Raw genomic sequence first — 13,917 nt, forward strand, 5'->3', positions numbered from 1 at the left:
CAGAGAAGAAACCATCCGTGGAATTTACCCCTGGGTGGACCTCTCAGTTGCTTGTCCCGATGTCCTGGGAATCCCAGATTCCAAAATTGGCAGTCTCCGCTTTCTGCAGCTCAATAGCCCGTGAAATGTTTAGGTTAGGGATTGGGTCGCAAAAGCTTAGGGCGGGATCATCACTGCCAAAGCTGAGAATATGGGAAGTGGGGAAAATCTGATGTAGTAGGACCAACCCGACTGAAAGGCTATGGAATTTATTTTAAAGAAAATCCTTAAGTCACACAGCATTTTTATGGTGTGGGGGTGTTAAGAATTGGGGACTGCTTCTTAACAAGATCAGTAAATAGAAAAGGCCCATCAGAATTTTCTTGAGGGTTAAGATGGGGTGGAGAGCAGAGGAGTCCTACCATACATCTTCCCATTCTCTTTCTTAACTTGTGTATGGCACTGAAAGGAAAGCTTGAACTGGTGAGACCAGGATGAAAGGGAGGAATCTGACTCTGGCACAAGTCTTGAATTTCACATCTCAGTTATCTTCCTCAGAGATTCTAAGGGGACACAAAATTCCCCTCTATAGCTCTAGTACAAATTAGAGTCATTGTTTTTGTGGCCTCTCCTCTTGCTCTCTGTTCTTACCTCCTTTCCCTCTTCCTTTCACACCTTCCTGTCATAGTGAGTGCCCTCACAGTTTCTAACTCAGACTTCCTTCTTCCACTTCCAAGTAAACCCAGTGACTTTTGAGTAAGGAACTGATCGCACTAAAGTGTAAAGATGGCTTGCCTCTCTCCAACGGAGATTTCCTAACTAGGAGAGAGATAAATACTTTGAGTTGCTCCTTGATCACCTTTCTAAGTACAATTTACCTCTCTCTAAAGTCTGCCAAAGATTAAAAACCACAGAATCACAGTGGCAGGCATACCGTAGGACCTTAATAAATGTTAAGTTTTTAATGAAGAGCTATCCTTTATTGAATATTCACCAGGTACTTTCCTATATACTCTTCTAATCTTCATCTATAAATATTTGTTATCCTCATTTTGTAGATTAAGAAAATGAATTACAGGGACATAAAGAAATGTATTCAAGATCACATAACCAGCTTTTAAATTCAGACATGCTTAACTCTCCATCCTCTCCTCTGTTCAGTGGTACAAGATTATATATATTATGGATGCTTGAAATCTCTACAACCATAAGTTATGTGCTGTCATCCACTGCCACTTCCCCTTAATTGTCACCTTTACCAGTTAAAGACCCACAGCTTAGGAAACAACTGAGAGGATTTGAAAGGCATCAGTCCCTTCCTTGCTTCTATTACTAAAAAAAAAAAAAAAAAAATCTTTATATTCTTCTGCTCAACATACTTTTCCTTCTGCCCAGCCTAGGTCACCATTATAATCCTTGAGAAAAATCCAGTGTTCTACTTAAGGAAAATATGCATATATTTCTACATTTAAAAACTGTAGGAAACCCACACTGACTGCTAATTCTGTGGTTATTTTAAAGAGTTTATTTAAATTATGAGGCAAACTGCTTTGGGGTGTCTTTTTAAACATAAACTTGCTTCAGTGAACATACTACAAAATTTTTCATAGAATTACTATTTGATCTGAAATAGAATTATTTTTTAGTAACTGGAGCTTACTTTTGAATGATCAGATGTTTTCTCTCAGGCTTTGTGTTGTAACTTAGTATTTCCAGATTAATCATTACATTTTTATTTTGAATTATTTAGAATTCTCATTCCCTACTAATTAAAATCCAATTCTGTGATGTTCAGGGCCTCCATGATTTGGCTTTACAAGCTTTATTTTCCACTTGCCCCCTCCAGCACCCTATATTCCACCACAGGAGTAATTTTTGTTCCCCATACATTCTGGGAACTGTCTACTTTGCTGCCCTTAACTCATGATGTTCTCTATTTAAAATGTCACTGCTTCTCAGTCCTTCCTCCATAAAAACTACTTCTTTTTTAAGCCCCAGGTTAAATGTTACCTCACATTTGAAAACCTGCATATGTAAATATTTTTAATATTTTTTAAATGTTTATTTATCTTTGAGAGAGAGACCGAGTGTAAGTGGGGGAGGGGTAGAGAGGGAAACACAGAATCCAAAGCAGGCTCCAGGCTCTGGGCTGTCTGCACAGAGGCTGAAGTGGGTCTTGAGCCCTCGAGCCGAGACATCATGACCCGAGCTGAAGTCAGACGCTCAACCGACTGAGTCACCCAGGCGCCCCTGAAACCATACATATAGTAATTGGAATACCTATCTTTTCTTTCTTGTTGAACTCTGAGTAGATTAATCCTTTTACTCCTCCACTGACCCTTGAAAAGTCCCTGGCACATAGTAGGCACTTATACATGGATAATAACCTGAGTGGATCAGATGTGAAGTGTGGCAGCTATATGAACATTATCACAGACAGTTCTTAAGGCATGATATTGTAATTAATGATAGTTCACTTAATAATGGTATATAAAAAGTAATTCCTCTTATTTTAAAGCTGTTGTAGTTACAGCAGTTAAGTAATATATAGCAGTATATGGTATTTTCATTTTTTTACCAAAATATGCAAAATCATGAGAAAAAAAACATTTACCTTTGTTACTTTAAATTCTAATTTTATATTTATTGGCTTTTTGAAAATAGAAACCTTTATATCAGCAACTTTATATCTATTTTTTTCTATTTATATTAGTCTCTCTAGAATAAAAAAAAAGTTTTCAATTTGTTGTTTTTGATGTAATTCCAGTGTCTCAGAAAGAGAACTGGGCTAGAAGTCAAACATCCTGGATTGTAATTCTTACCCTGTCAATTGTTTTTACTCTTAACTTTAGGCAGCCCTTAGTGTCTTAGAAACTCAAGTTTCTTTTTCTTAAGAATTGAGGGCATTGAATTCAATAATTAAAATTGTCTTAATTGTAAAGATTATGCTGCAAAAATGTTTAAAAAACTGAAACAGTACTCATAATCTCACTCTATTACATTTATATTCATTTTTGCATAGTACCTTTTGAATTTGATTCTTTCTAAGGCCCACTGTAGTGGTAAAAGATCGATACCAAGTTTAATCCTTGCACACCAAGAGTTGACAGACAGGAGTCATGATCTTTCTAGTAGGTTATAACAACTTTAGATAAGGCCCCTAACTTACAAACCTGAACTTTTCAGTCTAAATTGTAAGTAAGATTATTGGTCCTGCCTCTCTTATTTGATAACCCTTATAAGATTCTAATGAGGTTATGACACTTGTTAACTGTAGAGTTGTATAAACATGTGAGATATATGGTAAATCTCCAAGAATGCCTGACCTGAAGCTAGAAATCTGGATCAGACATAGCAAGGATCAAGGGCTCACTTTAACATGATCATACTCAGTCTTGGAAAAATAACTGGTTCAGTAAAGCTGACTGATGAATAATCTGTTGGGTACCATTATTTATACTAGTATCCCTTCTGCAGGGAAACCTTAGGTCAGTCCTACTGCATGAGTTCATGCACTTCATTGGTGAATTGGATTACAGTCCTTCTTCCCATTATAATAGTATGTTAGAATGCTAGAAATGGTTTGTATGACAGCTGCAGGGCTAATGGGCTCCTGAGGATGGATTTCTTATTTGGATACCCTGGGCTTAGCACAGTATAGGGGCTGTATAATTGTTTTTGTTTCTTGTATTTTTTTTTTTGTTTGCAAGACTTTTTTCTTTTTTTTAATGTTTATTTTTAAGAGAGAGAGAGAAAGAGAAGTGGGGGGGGGGGTGGCGAGGGAAGGCAGAGAGAGAGAGACACACAGAACCTGAAGCAGGCTCCACTCTTGGTTCGAGCTTACAGCAGTAAACCCAATGAGGGGCTCCCACTCACAAGCCATGAGATCATGACCTGAGCCAAAGTTGGACACTTAACCAAGACTAAGCCACCAGGCATCCCAAGACTTAACTTCCCTGCAACACCTACTAACTTTTTTTCTTCCTCTGCTTACAGCACCATGGAGGCTCTTCCCATCATTGCTTCCTTGCTTGTCTATTGCCTTTTTTAGAGTGTGAACTTCTTTAAGGACAGAGACTACCTTTTATTTCCCTGTGTTCCTGAAACTCAGCACAGCAACTGTTACATAATCATAGTTATTATATGAAAGAATATGTGATCGTTAGTTCTCCTTTAATACAGAGTTTTTAACTTGTCTATCTTTGGTGTCTTAAAATTATGAAAACATTCTGTTTTATAATGTTACTATAATTTTAAAGAGAAGATTATTCTTAAGGTAAGTTTCTAAAAACCTATTTCAATTTTTGAGATACCCATGCTTCGGTAAGAAAATGATTATTTTAAACACATCATACTGAGGAAAAGATCTTAAAATGTAAATAATATATAATAACAGTTTTATTATGCATGTTTAGAAAATGATCTTTGCAGAGTAAACCAGAGCTCTGATTATGAATATCTAATAATAAATGCAATCATTTACGTAAGGAGAATGTGCTAACCTGGGATTGTACAGAGATGCCCATGTGACCTCCACAAGCAAAGCTAAGGGGACAACTTGGAGAAGTATTCAGCTAATTCAGGCAAAAGGGGAAAAGGGAAAGTTTTTGGTTTGTTTGTTTGTTTTGAAGGAACTTTTGCTCAGTTACTGTCTAAAGTTCTGTGATTAAAAGCAGTTACTTGATGGGGCGCCTGGGTGGCTCAGTCGGTTAAGCGGCCGACTTCACCTCAGGTCATGATCTTGCGGCCCGTGAGGGCTGTGAGTTTGAGCCCCGCGTCGGGCTCTGTGCTGACAGCTCAGAGCCTGGAGCCTGTTTCAGATTCTGTGTCTCCCTCTCTCTGACCCTCCCCTGTTCATGCTCTGTCTCTCTGTGTCTCAAAAATAAATAAATGTTAAAAAAAAAAAATTAAAAAAAATAAATAAATAAAAGCAGTTACTTGCACTTGTCACAAAATAATATAAAACCTCCTACCAGATAAGCAAAAATTTATCAACAAAAGCCTCCATGAGTGGTGTGTTTCTGTTTGTACGTATACCTATACAAGATCATTTTACGAAAAATATAACAATAAAATGGACAATTTTAAAGACTGGTCGGTATCCATGTGTTTTCAAACTTTAGTATTTGGCAAACTAAAATTATACCTAACAAAATGATTTTGAAAGTACACAGTAGGGGGTGTCTGTGTGGCTCAGTTGGTTGAATGTCTGACTTTGGCTCAGGTCATGATCTCACGGTTCATGAGTTCAAGCCCCACCCTGTGCTGGGCTCTGTGCTGACAGTTCAAACTAGAGCCTGCTTCAGATTCTGTGTCTCCCTGTCTCTCTGCGCCTCCCCTGCTCATGCTGACTCTCTCTCTCTCTCAAAAATAAATAAACATTAAAAAAAAAAGTACACTGTAATTTGTATTAGGAGTATAGGATTTATAATAAAATTTGTGGTTCATTAATCTTTTTTTATTTAAAATTTTTTTAAATGTTTATTTCATTTTTGAGAGAGAGAGAGAGAGAGAGAGAGTGCAAGCGGGGGAGGGGCAGAGAGAGAGGGACACAGAATCCAAAGCAGGCTCCAGGCTCTGAGCTGTCAGCACAGAGCCCTATGTGGGGCTCAAACTCACAAACTGTAAGAACATGACCTGAGCTGAAGTCAGATGCTTACCGACTGAGCTATTCGGGTGCCCCCCCCCCCATTAATCTTAATCATTTGATGTTCTAATGTAAGTTAGATATCCTATTCAAATTTAAGAATTTGCATTTATTATAGCAGATCCCATATAATTCATGCAAAAAGCATATGTTGTCACGCCTTTTAATATTTGAATTACAATGATTTTTCAAATTAGATTTCTCATTTGTTGTATTTATAGAGATCTGTTTGGATAAAACAATATTAATGTTTTTGCACATAAAGTGAATTCTTAACACCAACCAGTGCATGTATTTTAATCTCCTTTTAAGACTTATTTGACTTTTTAATCTTCTTTTTAAATTACAGAAGGCATTAGATAAAAATCAAGTCCCTCCATATCTGTGTTAGCCCTAGTGCTAATCACCAATATGACAAAAATTTAGGGTTTGCCAAAACTAGTCATTGATTGTATGCAGCTGGATCAATGTTTACTTTATTGTCACCTTTCTCCTGAGGGAGAGTATTCAGAGGAAGCTCAGTTCTTAGGATCTGGTGAGGCGACTGATGCCAGAGGAGCAATTATCCCTTGCATCAGATAGAAAAGAACTAAGAAGAGGGACAATGTTCATATCTTTGTATCCAGAAGGAGTGTCATTTGTATCCAGGAGTATGTTTGAAATTTTATGATACAGTTTTTAAAAATACAACGAAATGTGATAGAAAGTTTCCATGTAGATTTACTGTTTGTTATTTTTGTGATTTTCAGATGCACATTTTCCCACTTTTCAACATCTCTGAAACTAGTAGGCATCTAACAATCTAATGATTATAATTGGAATGGCAGCACTTTTATTTCTCAGTAGTGCATAAAATAATGGTGCATCATTCAATCGATGGTGTCTTTTATTCAGTTAGATATAAATGTGGGTAGATATATATATTCCAGGTAAGGACATATGCATCAAAAAGAGACAATCTGATCTTTTAAGTATTTTATGGCTTTGTCTATAGTCTATTCAATAACAAATTTCAAGTGCCTATTATTGTAGATGCTAAGGATAATGAAGAGTCTACCCTCATAGAGCATATAGCAAGCTGGGAAGACAGACAGTCAGATATTTAATTACCCTATCATGTGGTATGTTATAGAAGCACCAGGGGCTTACATGTTTCTGGTAGAGGGCGACCTATATACTCCAGTGGGTTTCTTGGCAATGACATTCATGTGGGGACTTGAGGTTAGCAAGCAGTGGGAGTAACTGCTTATGCAAGGCCTGGAGACTTCAGAGGAGTTGGCACAACAGAAGAGCTAAAAGAGACTCAATAATCTTGACAGGAATACATTCAGCTCATTTACATCTCTTGATACTCTTCTGTACTTGCTTTGAGAGTGAATACAATTCTCCAGTCACAGAGCACTCTGGATAGGCAGTATATTCTGATTTTAGCATTGTGGCAACAATTCCAAATATCTTTCATCTCAATTTTATAACATGAATTCAAATACACTATTTTGTGTTTCATACAACAGAAGGATTGTGTAGGTAAAGAATAGCACTTTGATCCCTAATTTTCTGAATATGTTTTAAACATGAGCTATTTTATGAAGTATTTTAAGGAGAATATGAAAATTTAGCAACTTCTAAATCTAATGAGAAGTTTTTGGGGTTCGAGGTGGAGGCACATATGCCGAGGAGCATCCATCTGAGGAAGTAAAATCAATAGTTATCAGCTGTGCCCAAGTTTATGCATCAAAAGAGCATCATGACAGCAGGGACGACAAATAGGCAAACTGGTGAAACGTGAAATATATATGTATATTTCACTCCTACTCTCAGTGCCTATGTATTAAACAAACAAACGAACAAAAATCCTATGAATGTATTGCTGCCTTTACTGATATCATAATGACTAAAGAGTTTCCCCATGTTCAGTAATTCCTGTCAGTCCACTGTGTGCCACTGGAGGTCATTTCTTTGTTAAGAGTAAGTGTCTGATTTCCATGTTCAGCCGTCACCTCACTGGATTTCATACACACACATATATATATTTTTCTTTTTAGAGAGGGGAGGGGTGGGAAGGGAAAGAGGGAGAGAATCCCAAGCAGAGGATTAGACGCAGAGCTAGATTCTACGACTGACCACGAGATCATGACCTTAGCCAAACTCAAGAGTCAGACACTTCTAATGAGCCACTCGGGTGCCTCTGGACTTCATTTTGAATAGGAAATCTTGACTGAAGAAAGTCACAAAGGAAGACACCTTGCTTTTAGGCTAAGTAAAATATTTCTAGGGTGGAGAGACATATAACTCAATTAGGCATCATTCTATATATTCTTAATATCCAGAGATAGTAGTCTTATTTGGGTTATGATTAATGTAGGGTAGACATCATCTAATTTCACTGTATACCTAAAAGTCATGAAAATAACAGACTTGCATCATTGAGTAGGTCCTTATGAAAGTCTTTTAGACAGGTATACTTGGATTTGACATTTAGAGGGTTGAGCAAGAGGGAAATGGAGTTGCATTTAGATAGCCTGTATGGCATATTATCTCACAGCATGAGATCTGAGATCAGAGATCAAAGCTGAGCACAGGCTTTGCCTTTTACTAGTTGTGTGACTTTGCACAAATTAATCTCTTAGCATTTTGGTTTCTTCATCTCCAATATATGGATAATAGTTCTGAATTTTTTCCTGTTTCTCAGATTAAAATGAAATAATATATGCAACGTTTTTGGCACAAGGCCTCACACCGAATATGTTCTCAATAAATATGTGCCTTTCAGCATTAAGTTGTGCCAGTTTTTCTCTGTTATTGTATGTCTTGATCTTTTTCCCCTGGAGGTTTAATTCTGCCATTTGGATATGGCCAATGAGAGGCTGGGCAAGAAATGAGAGGGTGGGAGGAAAAGAAGGGGTATTCATTTCCCCTGCTCCCTCCTGGTGGGGCTTCAGTTTGGGCTCTAGCTGCATTCCTCTTCCTATGTCCCAGCTCCTGTCCAACAGTCCCTCTCCCATAGCTAGAGTTCACAGTCAACCTGACAATGCTCCCTTTTCATGCCTAGGATTAGTAATGGCTTTTCTTCCCACTGTTACTTCAGATGCTTTCTTCTCATTATTGTTTGTCCTTAGGTGCTCCACCATCTTTTGTCAGTTCCTTTAAATGCCTCTGTAAACAGTCCCTTTATTAAACTTCCTTCAGTTAAATCCTTTATATGTGTCACTAGTTTTTGCTGGGACTTTGACATACATAAAATAATAATCTGTTGACAAATCATTTTAAAATATCGTTAAAAGCTAATACAAGACAATTCTTAATCCAACGGGAAGTTTATTGGGATGGTGGTGGTTTGTTGTGGTGATATAAGCCTACATTTATAAAATTTTTAATGCTTATTTACTTTTGAGAGACAGAGCATGAGTGGGGAAGGAGCAGAGACAGAGGGAGACACAGAATCAGAAGGAGGCTCCAGGCTCTGAGCTGTCAGCACAGAGTCCTGAACCTTGATATCATGACTTAGGCTGACGTTGGAAGCTTAACCCACTAAGCCACCCCAGGCCCTCCAAACCCACATTTAGGTAGCCTACCTGGCATATTATTTCACAGCATGCGATTCAAGATCAGAGATCTAAGCTGAGCACAGGTTCAACAGGGGGTGGTGGAGGGAAAGGTGGAGTTCTCTTCCACATGCATAAAACAAGATCATATCCACAGTATCAAAATGAGCGCGAGGATTACGGAGAAAGTAAGGAAACGTGATCGGCTATCATGGGAAGGGTACATTTTGGGGTTTTGGCAGGCAGAATAATGGTCTCCCAAAGATGTCATGTCCTAATCCCTAGAACCTGTGAATGTTACCTTATATGGCACAAAGGACTTGCCATGTGTGATTAAATTAAGGATCTCGAGACAGGGAGATTATCCTGCATTATGTAAGTGGGTCCAATGTAATCAGAAGGATCTTTATAAGAAAGACTCAACAGGGTCAGAGTCAGAGAAAGAAATGGATGATGAAGCAGTCAGAGAGAAAAATTTGAAGATGCTATACTGCTGGCTTTGAAGATGTAGGATGGACCCACAAGCTAAGGAATGCAGGTGGCCTCTAGAAGCTGGAAAAGGCAAGGAAATGGATTTTCCCTGATAGCCTCCAGAAGACATGTAGCTCTGCACCTTGATTTTAGCCTAGAGATACTTCTTACAGAACTGTAAGATAGTAAATTTGTCTTATTTTAAGCCAATCAATCTGTGGCAATTTGTTACAACAGAAACAGGAAACCAATACGGGCGTAGTAGGAGAGAGAGGGTGCTGGATTAGAGCAGACCCTGAATGGTCAGTTGAGAATTTTGGATTTTATCTGAAGACAATAAAGAGCCATCAAAGTATTTTTGTTTGTTTATTTTACTAAAGACTAAGATATAATGAAAGTTACTTATTAGGAAGATAGATTAGAGGTTGGGTTCAGATCGGCAGCAAGAGCACTCCACAGGAGTGTGCACTGGTAGGGATGGTGATGAGACCCCAGGTTAGGGGCGGACTCGGAACTGACGAGAAGTTTCCAGGAAAGCTGACCCTATGATGACTGACTGGAAGACCAGCAAAGGAGAGGAAGAAGTCAAATTTCAGATCCTTGTAAAATGGGCATATTATAGCACATACGAGGAACTGACTGATTCTGACACAATAAATTCTAATTTAAATATGATTGAATTTTAGGTACATGCACATATACACATACACAAAAAGGACTTAAGTATTATAATTTAGAAATACCTAGGGGCGCCTGGGTGGCTCAGTCAGTTAAGCGTCTGACTTCGGCTCAGGTCATGATCTTGCGTTCTGGTCTGTGAGTTCAAGCCCCACGTCGGGCTCTGTGCTGACAGCTCAGAGCCCAGAGCCTGCTTTGGATTCTGTGTCTCCCTCTCTCTCTGCCGCTCCCCTGCTCATGCTCTGTCTCTCTCTCTCTGTCAAAAATAAATAAACTTTAAAAAAAATTTTAGAAATATCTATATGTTATTCTTCTTTAAGTCCCTTTCTGCCTTAATATGCCTTACCAATAATTGCAGAAAACCCACAGAGTGCAACTTGTGACTGTTTTAGGCATGGGTAAATAAAGCAGTTAAACCTAAAAGATCTTCAGTATATGAAATCATAACTTTTTGACCTCTATTATTTTTAAAGTTTCATTTTAAAGTTTATTTATTTTGAGAGAGAGAGAGAGAGAGAGAGAGAGGAGATATGAGCAGGGGAGGGGCAGAGAGAGCAAGGGAGAAAGAAAAATCCCAAGCAGGCTCCAGGTGCAGAGGCTGAGAACAGGGCTGAAACTCACAAACAGTGAGATCATGGATCATGACCTGAGTTGAAATCAAGAGTCAGCTGCTTAACCTACTGAGCCACCCAGGGCCCTCATTCTTTTTTTTTTGAGGGGGGGGGGCGGGGGGATATGCAAACTTCATTTGATCCTTTCTGCACTACTGACTGCCTTTTTGGTAAGTTGAAAAAGGTACAACTTGAATAGTCAGACAACTTCAGATTTGGCACAACAACAAAAGGCAAACAACCTCTAAAAAGTTTGAGCTGGAGACACATCACATAGGTCAAATAAGTGTAAAGGGCAGTGACAGTAGCTGATAAGTTAAACCATTCACTGGCTGTAAAGCTGTTCAGAAGTCTCTACTGTTTGGATTACTGGACACTTCCTGAGTAGTAGAAAATGTTTGGATGAAAAGTCCGTAGCTCATAATTAACTCTCTTAATGCCACCTCACTATGTAAAAAGTTTTGCTTACTAATAATCCATTTCTCAGAGATCTTCATAAGAGGTAACCAGGCTTGAACATCCAAATCAGGGTAAACTGGCCAGATAATTCCCGTTTTTAATGGCAAAATGCTGAATTAACTAGTACTCAGAAGCATGCCAGCAAAAAAGACACTGAACATTGAATATTGATGATATGCTAAACCCAACCATTAACCAAACCATTAATCAGGTCACTTTCTTTCACACAATGTATCTTCCAGTTTTCACCACTACAACTTCTCCCCTCAGTCAGTAACTGGTAAAAAAAGATCTGACTGTGGGTTAATCATTTGGAAAATCTTAGGAATGATATGATTCAACATTTTTCTGAATCGGATATAACTTTGTATTTCCAGTGTTTTTTTTAAGTCCTCATGAAAAATACCTTTTATACACACGTAACAATACTATACTTTGCATTAAAAAATGGTCTGCTCTGTGACAGTTACAGAGTAAAGGCTCTCTATCCCTTTCTCCATTTCAAAAAGTTCCTCCTCATCCTTGACAGCAACAAAATGCAAAAATGCCCACCCTTGTGTAACCTGAGGGTAGGAACTTTGCATATAAATCAGGCGCCCTCTAGTTTCTCCCCTCCCGAGGAGCGGGGTGAGGAGGGGAAAGGCCATTCAGTAAAGTCCTAAAATACAGTGTAAACTGTCAAAACAAGTCTGTAGAGTCGCATCTACCTTGTCAAGTTTTCAGCGCTGTCTCCCTGCTACCACCGAGGGGGAAGGTTTTGAAACACATCAAAACGAGTAACGAGAACGAAACGCAGAAACTCCTTTCTGTACTCAGACCTGCCCAGACTACCTGAGCGCCCCAAACTGGACCAGCGCTCCATCCACCCCTCGGGGCCAGAGCTCTCCGTCTCCCTCTACCCAACAACCACAACAAGCCCGGAGCCCCGCGCGCAGATGCCCAGAGACAAGCAGGGTCGCTCACCGGTGAGGAGCCAGCAGCGGGCGACAGCCAGCCCTGGGCTGGCTTGGCGTCGGGGGGCCATGGCCCGAGAGCCCGCAGAGCCCGGGGACGCGCTGGATCGGCGGGCAGGACTCGGCGGGGCTGGGAACGGAGCCGCGCGCTCAGGGCCACTCTACCGCCGCAGGTCTGCGTCCGGCCCCGGCCAGTCGCGGCGCGCAGAAGCCGAAGAGTGAATTTCCTGTGTTTTGGACGAATGCCTCTGAGTCCTCTCCACGCTCCTCATATCCCAGACTTACTGCCCCATCGCCCGCCCCTTCGCGTGCTGGGTTTCTGAAATCCCACTGGCAGTCTCCCAGGCTCTGTCCGAGACATGGACAAATAAAGCCAGCTTCGCGGGTTCGTGTTTAGGCTAAAGTCCACCAGCTACAAAGCAAACCTTAAAGGGATATCTGCCTTTCATTGAGAGGGTGATGCCGCTCTCCGGCTAACTCCCTACGGTGGCAGGAAGGCGGGCGAGGGCTGGACCTTCGGAGGGAGTCGCCAGTGCAGTGGCCCCGCCTTCACACCCCTAACTTCTCCCCTGGGTCTGCTCGGGGAGAGTACTTTCAACGTGCCCGGGCTTCTCGGCCCTTAAGGGGAGGCTGCTTCCCTGGGGCCCGATTGCGCAGAAGGAATTCGACGGTCTCTGAGAGAGTGAGCAGGTCTGGTCTCCCCACCTCGCTTCCTGCGGACACTTGAACTTCGCCGTGCTGTGGTCTGGCACTAAGCGTGTGGATGTGGGAGGGGAGGGGGCGTCTACTCCCGCACGCCCCCACTGAAAGGGTTTTGCTTTCGCTTATGGAGGGTTTGCTTCGTTTGATCGTGGTTAAACGGTGGTTGCAGATAAACTTTTCTTTGGGAAGACTGATAAGTTGGAGAAAAGGAGAAGGAAACAAGAATGGGAGAAAAAAGAAAAGAAACAGAAATGCAAGAGGGAAGAGGGAGGTTAAAGAAGGGAGGAAGACAGTCTCTTCAGAAACGGTATGTGTGTGGGCTATTTTGTTTAAGTTGAATGAGAATGTTTGTACACCGGGAACTGAACCTAATAAAGAACCTGGGGACTGTTTTATTTCTTCTTGCTGAAGACTTTTATAACTAGGAGTGCATTAAATCATGTTCATGTTACTCCATCCTCTCCCCCTCCCTCTACTCCAGGGAACTAAAAATTGGGAAGTTAAGTTGACCGGTCAAAACGCTGGAGAATGTTACCCCACCCTGGGAGACCCAGGCCAGAAAAAGCACTTAAGAATTTGCAATGATTCCCTTGCTTATCCTGTGAGTTGTACAGCCTCCCTGTTAAGAGCCACATCCACATGTTAGCTTCACTTGCTTTTTTTTTTTTTTTTTTTTTTAAAGCAGCTCTGTCTTAATGGTTTTGAGAATTTCAAAGAAAGGGAAGGAGTGGATGAGTGGATTTGTGTTTACACCTGGTGCCTGGAATCCATTCCATTCCATTCAAAGCAGCTACCAATTGAGTATCTCTCTCTAGCAGGACTAGGGCTAGGCAGGACTAGAGTGCCACCCAAAGGAGGACTCTGCCTAGGAC

The 13,917-nt window shown here is 40.4% G+C and overlaps 1 protein-coding gene across 1 annotated transcript in view; it reads right to left on the minus strand.

The window, feature by feature from the left end:
* The window catches only part of ITGA1 (integrin subunit alpha 1), a 158,049-nt gene extending 145,546 nt beyond the window's left edge, over window positions 1-12,503 (minus strand). The window contains exon 1 of the mRNA XM_015535080.2: window positions 12,354-12,503. Coding sequence (XP_015390566.2) covers window positions 12,354-12,414 — 61 coding nt within the window. The 5' untranslated portion in view covers window positions 12,415-12,503. The remainder of the gene's footprint in view (window positions 1-12,353) is intronic.
* Between the last annotated feature and the right edge of the window lie 1,414 nt (window positions 12,504-13,917).

Source organism: Panthera tigris, chromosome A1 (assembly GCF_018350195.1).
Source record: "Panthera tigris isolate Pti1 chromosome A1, P.tigris_Pti1_mat1.1, whole genome shotgun sequence".
Classification (NCBI taxonomy): Eukaryota; Metazoa; Chordata; class Mammalia; order Carnivora; family Felidae; genus Panthera; species Panthera tigris.